This window comes from Diadema setosum, chromosome 7, assembly GCF_964275005.1.
Source record: "Diadema setosum chromosome 7, eeDiaSeto1, whole genome shotgun sequence".
Classification (NCBI taxonomy): domain Eukaryota; kingdom Metazoa; phylum Echinodermata; class Echinoidea; order Diadematoida; family Diadematidae; genus Diadema; species Diadema setosum.
The window spans coordinates 6432661-6440810 of record NC_092691.1 but is presented as its reverse complement, the minus strand read 5'-3'; the positions used below and the strand labels follow the sequence as shown (position 1 = coordinate 6440810).

At 40.5% G+C, this 8150-nt stretch overlaps 1 protein-coding gene across 1 annotated transcript; it reads left to right on the top strand.

Annotated features, from left to right (window-relative positions):
- The first annotated feature begins 1125 nt into the window (after window positions 1–1125).
- Window positions 1126–2724, top strand: LOC140230343 (uncharacterized). Its single transcript, XM_072310493.1, has 4 exons — window positions 1126–1203; window positions 1442–1684; window positions 2116–2219; window positions 2523–2724. The coding sequence occupies exons 1-4, from the start codon at window positions 1134–1136 to the stop codon at window positions 2643–2645; spliced, it is 540 nt and encodes a 179-aa protein (XP_072166594.1). The 5' UTR covers window positions 1126–1133; the 3' UTR covers window positions 2646–2724.
- The last annotated feature ends 5426 nt before the right edge of the window (window positions 2725–8150 follow it).

The window sequence follows — 8150 nt, the reverse complement described above, 5'->3', positions numbered from 1 at the left end:
GGCCCGCATACAGCACTACACACCACTAATTGGTGTCATATTCATTACTAGAACATTATGGCCATCCATTTTTGTTAGATTAATTTAGAATGAATGTAAGGCCTATAGTTACCTGCGACATCTACACAATATTGTAAAACATGTTTTCAATCTTTTTCTTTTTTAAGCTGTGCATGATAAAATCTCATCACTTGATAATCATGTAAACTTTTACATCAATTACATAGGCCTAAATGATAAAACCCAAACTCCTTACATTGAAATTGAGATACCATATTAAAGCAAGAGCCAGATAACGAAAGTCCAACCAGCTATAGGCCTATATGTCTCTTTCTGCTAAAGTCCCCTATATCTCTCCTCCATCGCAGAGTCCACTCACTCATCCTACCAAGCGCTCACCAACACCAGAGTGCATCCCTCCCGACTCCCAGTCGGTGTCCAGCATTCACAATCGGGGTAGCGGTGACAATATCCATGGTATACATACATCACGCACACTCTCAAAATGTTCTATTGAATACTCAGTATATCCAATGATTTCCATGCAGTCTATGGATTGAAATAACGATATGAGGACAACAACAAAAACAGTCAAATATCATGTCTATTCAGTTTTAAAGTTGCACAAGATACTAGTATGCTTTTAATAAAATGTCACACATCATTGTTACACAGTCTATATCATCCTAATTATGGCACGTATTTCAACTCTGCAACTATTGGAAAAGATAACCATACAGAAACTCGAGAATACTCTATGAAAAAAATATGCTCATAAGTGACGTATTCGCTGACCTCAGATGCATATTTTATTTTTTTTAAGATGCTTAGCCTAACATCTTTATATATTGATCATTCAATCTTTTGTTTTCGAGGTTCGAGCGAAGATTGATGTGTCATAGAGGAAAATCATTCAAATGACGAGGTTTTTAACATTCTGCCACAATGTAGCCAACAATCCCTCAACTGTCTATGAGTGCTCCTCATTTCGCTCTCATTATCTCAAACTTGACGCAGTTGCCAGCCCTCAACTTGCTCCGATAGCTTCCATGGAAGAAGACTTTCTCGACGACGACGACGATTACCACGCCCAGAAGAGTGTCACCATGACAACCAGCCCGACGCTGTTCTCCATGCCTCCATCCGATGGCGTCATCAAGCAAATGAACTCGGTCAACCAAAACGATCGAACCGATGATTCAGGTATGTTACATATAGCATGTCTAATGACAACATATGCCCCCCCCCGCCCTCTCTCTCTCTCTCTCTCTCTGTCTTTCTCTGTGTCTCACGTACATACCATGTATAAGGCCTATACTCATCTTTTCAAATCTCAGTATTCCTCTGTCCATTCATTCCCAAGTTGATATATCTATTATAGTCAAAATATAACACAATACCTGTACAATACAGTAAGTGATTTCTTTTGCCATATTTGCAGAACTTGATTCCGAAGGCTTTGACGACGCGTCCATCGCTGTAAGCGACTTCGATGAGGACATGATCTCATTGTCTTGGGCGGACTCCTTTCACAGCCGACTCGATATCGAGGACCATATCAACACCCCAACGGAGACGACCAACAAGGGTGACGAAGTCGAGAAGGCCGTTGAAAAGGAGATCGAGGCAGAGAAGACAGCAGCAGTCACTTCGGATAAGCAGAAGAAGAAACTTCCATCTTTGGGTGAGACATCTTAGATGCTTGTAATAAATGATAAACGAGAACTCAATTTAGATTTGGTTGCGTTAGCAGACCTCCCAACCATTGTGAATTTGGAGGAAAGAATCTGAATTTTGACCACTTCTAGCTCTTGTTTCAATGGGAGTTTCCTATTTTGTTGTTGTTGTTGTGATAACATAACTACACACTGCTATGGGAACTGCCCTTTATTTCCTACTTTTAAACCAAATCATCCCCTTTTTAGTCGGAAAGATTACGAGGTCTGCATTAGGATTGGGCAAACTCGGAAAGTTCGTTCAGGTATTCTGGATTTCATGCAAAAACGCATTGTCTCTTTGATAGATAAAGTATTTCAATAATGAACTATGTCTGTGATGTCATCAAATTACTCTTACAAACATTTTTTTTCTCTCTTTGGTTAACTACCCGCACAGTGAAGAGCGTTCGCAAATTTCTGCGCCGCAGAAAGGAGAAGAAGGAACGCAAGAAGCCAAAGGGTTGGGTGTGGTGGACACCAGAAGGCACTCTTTGTGTCGTCGTGAGTAACTTCTCACTTCATCACACATTATTTTTCTAGTTGTCCACATAATAATTATTAAAGTACATTCTTATACATTTTTTGTTTTGTTGAATTCCATCGATGACAGATGAGTTTCGAGTATACTTTGAGCAAACTGTGATTTTGTTTCACACATTATGCGTAATGATACCTATAAATGATCCTCGGTAATTACCGGTAAAAGAAACAAACGCAAGGACAATGACAAAAACTATTGTATAGATGACGTTCTTTTTAGTATTCTTCATGTTTATTAATGAAGTGTATTTTCTTCCATCAAAGGACGAGAACGGTAACTTCTTCCAGGAGCACCACGTGGTCCATCAGATGAGATTCAGACAGCGGGCTGGCGGCCCGGAGACTCTCCGCTACTGGGTCTCTCAGGACTGCGCCTGTCCCGAGTGAGAATCTCACCTCACAGGTGGTATCTTTCCTTATTTTTATTCTTGTAAATACGTTCTTTACTAACATTTTTGCATGACACTAACACACGATGAACGGGGGGGGGGGGGTAGGCTCGCGAGTACTTAGAAATCTATTAATAACAGCTCTTAGTATACATTTCACTCAGAAGCAACTCAATATACGTAACAATCAATAATGGAGCTTATACAACTGTATCTTCTCCTGAGACTCCACGTTATTATTACCAAGAAATTTCAAGGTGTCCATTAATACACCTTGGTCAAGTGGCAATTATCTTGGGTAAATCATATTTTCTAAAGTGAATGCCATCATCATACAGAACTAAACTTAATCAAAACTTTGAAAAATCAAGCCCCTGAAAGGGAATCCAGCATCAAATTTTGTCAAGGTTTTCACCTTCAAGTATACTTAATATTGCGCTTTCAATGAATTCACGTAATTTTTTGAGCACACTGTTTTGAGAGTTATACAATCTGTTGAATTTGCTTTCATCATTGCCATGATTGCAGTTACATTCCATGATGATTACAGTTGCTTTATGTTACAATTTACAACTGAGAGTCTTTTCTCCAATTACAGGGCGTCTGTCGTTGCAGAACAAACACCGATTCATATAACAAAGAATGCCATTTTTTGTTTATACCAAAGGCCAGGGTGGGCGTGTCAGCAACAGGGAGTGCATATCTGAAGGAGTGGGATGGGGACGAAAAAAAAAACACACAAGAAAACAAAAATGTTGCCCTCTAAAACTTAAGCCGAGCTCCATCAAACAGCAGATTTATTGCAAAGAGAATGGTCAGGTGCAGATGAATGAAATATAATTGTATTGATTTCGTCATTTTAGTAGGGGTCCATGTTACAAAGCAACTTACAACAATGCAATATTTAATATTCACCTTGACGATACAACCACGCAATATAAGAACTATTCGGAAAGTAGGATTTTGCTGTTATTTGTGTGATAAGCATAATATTGAAAGAGGGATTTGATAGGTTTTTTTTTACACCAGTTTTATTTTACTTTTGCAAGCTCCAATATTGCCACAATTTCTTCTTGGATAGTATCTTACGCCAATCTCACAGAATATGGTGAGTTATGTTAGACCAGTCTATGTTACTGCTGGGTGATGGAACAACAGCAGAAGCAACAATAACAACAACAAAACCTTGAATTGATGATGAGGAATTTATTTTCTATTTTGCAACGAATGAAGGGTACAATCCCCTGTACCGCAATCTTTTCCAATGTCACATATGGCCACTGTACATTCAATAAGCCATGCTAGCACATTTCATAATAACCCCCAGTGGCGTAACTACGGGGGGGCATGGGGGGGCACGTGCCCCCCCAATCCGCTGGTAAAAAAAAAGAAAAAAAAAAGAAGAAAAAAAGAAAAAAACCCTACCAAAATGGTAATTCATGGGTTAGTAAACTGCTTTTGAAATCGACATGAAAGGATGATCAAGAAAAAAGATATTTTTCTAAGATTTCTTTTAACCATATAATTAAAGAGGTATTATAGTGAAACATTGTTCAAAAAGCCCGGAGACGACAAAAGATTGTGATTCAGTGTGATTCCTGGTTGGCATTTTGAATACAAGCAGTGTACTCAGAACATCGGAATGGCAAAAAGAGTCGCTGCAATGTTGCGCAATGTGATGTTTGATAGGTTGTACACATTTTGCTACCAAAGCTTGATCATTGATTTTTGCAGTGTTGCTTTACATACTAGTCTATATTAAAATGCCTTGCATTGCCAATAATAAGACTTGACCTTAGCTATTTCCTACCTTTTCCATCTATATGAAACACACACACTCACAAACACAAACAAATTAGGGGATGCTCTATATAAAGTGCAGATTTTGGACATCCTTCTCCCGCTTAGTGGTCACTTCGACGCCCCCTCGCTGGTCATACCTCCCCCAATCATGAACATAAACCGACACCCTTGACTGCCAGTGGCGGATCCAGGGGGCGTACCGGGCGCCCCCTCCCTCCAAAGCGAAAAAACATATAATATGTAGCTACAAACGACAGTTTTTGGACTGTAAAATGTCAAAATTTTCAAGCTCGCACGCTTCGCTCGCTCGCATTTAATTGTTATGCAATTCTCCTGATGCTGCTGTCAGTAATTGCCAGCAGCTGCGCCCGGTGCGTCCCCTCCCCTTAATTTCCAAAGCGAAAAAATATACAATGTAGCTACAAACGGCAGTTTGGGGACTGTAAAATGTCAAAATTTTCAAGCTCGCTCGCTCGCATTTAATCGTTATGCAATTCTCTTGATGTTGCTGTAAGTAATTGCCAGCAGTTGCGCCCGGTGCGCCCCCTCAACTTAATTTCCAAAGCGAAAAAAATATAGCTACAAACGGCAGTTTAGGGACTGTAAAATGTCAAAATTTTCAAGCTCGCTCGCTTCGCTCGCTCGCATTTAATTGTTATGCAATTCTCCTGATGTTGCTGTCAGTAATTGCCAGCAGTTGTGCCCGGTGCGCCCAGGCCCTCTCCTTAATTTCCAGAGCGAAAAAATATAGCTACAAACGGCAGTTTTGGGACTGTAAAATGTCAAAATTTTCAAGCTCGCTCGCTTCGCTAGATCGCATTTAATCGCTATGCAATTCTCCTAATGTTGCTGTCAGTAATTGCCAGCAGTTGCGCCCGATGCGCCCCTTAATTTCCAAAGCGGAAAAATATAGCTACAAACGGCAGTTTTGGGAACATAAAATGTCAAAATTTTCAAGCTCGCTCGCTTCGCTCGCTCGCATTTAACCGTTATATGCCATTCTCCTGATATTACTGCCAGTAATTGCCAGCAGTTGCACCCGGTGCGCCCCCCCCCCCTAAATTTCCAAAGCGAAAAATATAGCTACAAACGGCAGTTTGGGGACTGTAAAATGTCAAAATTTTCAAGCTCGCTCGCTTCGCTCGCTCGCATTTAATTGTTATGCAATTCTCCTGATGCTGCTGTCAGTAATTGCCAGCAGCTGCGCCCGGTGCGCCCCCTCCCCTTAATTTCCAAAGCGAAAAAAATATAGCTACAAACGGCAGTTTAGGGACTGTAAAATGTCAAAATTTTCAAGCTCGCTCTCTTCGCTCGCTCGCATTTAATTGTTATGCAATTCTCCTGATGTTGCTGTCAGTAATTGCCAGCAGTTGTGCCCGGTGCGCCCAGGCCCTCTCCTTAATTTCCAAAGCGAAAAAATATAGCTAAAAACAGCAGTTTTGGGACTGTAAAATGTCAAAATTTCAAGCTCGCTCGCATTTAATCGCTATGCAATTCTCCTGATGTTGCTGTCAGTAATTGCCCGCAGTTGTGCCCGGTGCGTCCCCTCCCCTTAATTTCCAAAGCGAAAAAATATAGCTAAAAACGGCAGTTTTGGGACTGTAAAATGTCAAAATTTTCAAGCTCGCTCGCTTCGCTCGCTCGCATTTAATCGTTATGCAATTCTCCTGATGTTGCTGTCGGTAATTGCCAGCAGTTGCGCCCGGTGCGCCCCCTCTCCTTAATTTCCAGAGCGAAAAAATATAGCTACAAACGGCAGTTTTGGGACTGTAAAATGTCAAAATTTTCAAGCTCGCTCGCTTCGCTAGCTCGCATTTAATCGCTATGCAATTCTCCTGATGTTGCTGTCAGTAATTGCCAGCAGTTGCGCCCGATGCGCCCCTTAATTTCCAAAGCGAAAAAATATAGCTACAAACGGCAGTTTTGGGAACATAAAATGTCAAAATTTTCAAGCTCGCACGCTTCGCTCGCTCGCATTTAACCGTTATATGCCATTCTCCTGATATTACTGCCAGTAATTGCCAGCAGTTGCACCCGGTGCGCCCCCCCCCCCCCCGAATTTCCAAAGCGAAAAATATAGCTACAAACGGCAGTTTGGGGACTGTAAAATGTCAAAATTTTCAAGCTCGCTCGCTTGGAATTCGCTCGCTCGCATTTAATCGTTATGCCATTCTCGTGATGTTACTGCCAGCAACTACCAGTAGTTGCGCCCGGTGCGACCCCCTTAATTTCCAAAGCAAATATATATATATATACATATACATACATATAGCTACAAACGGCAGTTTGGGGACTGTAAAATGTCAAAATTTTCAAGCTCGCTCGCTCCGCTCGCTCGCATTTAATTGTTATGCAATTCTCCTGATGTTGCTGTCAGTAATTGCCAGCAGTTGTGCCCGGTGCGCCCAGGCCCTCTCCTTAATTTCCAAAGCGAAAAAATATAGCTAAAAACGGCAGTTTTGGGACTGTAAAATGTCAAAATTTTCAAGCTCACTCGCTTCGCTCGCTCGCATTTAATCGCTATGCAATTCTCCTGATGTTGCTGTCAGTAATTGCCCGCAGTAACTGTTGTGCCCGGTGCGTCCCCTCCCCTTAATTTCCAAAGCGAAAAAATATAGCTAAATAGCTATACATACATATAGCTACAAACGGCAGTTTGGGAACTGTAAAATGTCAAAATTTTCAAGCTCGCTCGCTCCGCTCGCTCGCATTTACTTGTTACGTTATGCAATTCTGATGTTGCTGCCATGAGGTGCCCCCCCAATGTCTTGACCCACGGTACGCCACTGATAACCCCATTTGGCACGCAGTGGGTTAATTTTCTGGTGAATTAATAAATAAAAACTAGCACTCCGAGCCTTTTACAAAAATTACATAATTCGTGTAGCTCCTCTTATTGTATCGAGTCCTACGATGTATATGGTATATGTATTAAACTTTGTTGTCTGTTCGAAAGAGACGCAAAGTATTGAGTTGTTTGAGAAGTGTGGAAAGATGTATGATACGATGGAGAAAATATTTCACTTATTGTTCAGAGGAAAGTGTTAGAAATAGAGAGAAGAATGATAAAAGAAATAGTAGGATGAAAATCCCACAAATGTTCTCAAAGAAAATCTATGGGCGAGAGAGAGGGAGAGAGGTATAGGAACGGATATAAAAAAAACAACCCAGTAAGACAGACGTGTATGTGTGTGTGTGTGTGTGTGTGTTGCGTGTGTGACTGTAATACATAAAAAAAAACCTATACGAGCAAATAATTACACGTGTATCACAAACAATACAGTTCATTCACTATTTAACACCCCATGGGTAGAATACCAATGAAGATTTAAAGAATTATGTGCTTACGATCACTTATTTCCTATCAGTCATGTCCATGATGGCAAAAATAATAATAATAATAATAATAATAATAATAATAATAATAATAATAATAATAATAATAATAATAATAATAATAATAATGTTCAGTGAATGACGAACAAAATGTCTGGAAACAACCCTCCTTATCATTTATATTTTCTCTTTTTGTTTTGTTTTTCTAAATTCGCCAAACATACGACAAACCGTCGACCGTTCGGATTGTCAACTAGTTTATACTGGAAGAGCTGCGCTGCTAGAAATTGTACCATCAATGCATGCATGCCCAACATTTACGCGACTCGAGGACTTTTGTATTGTTGACCAAGGTTTGAAGCGT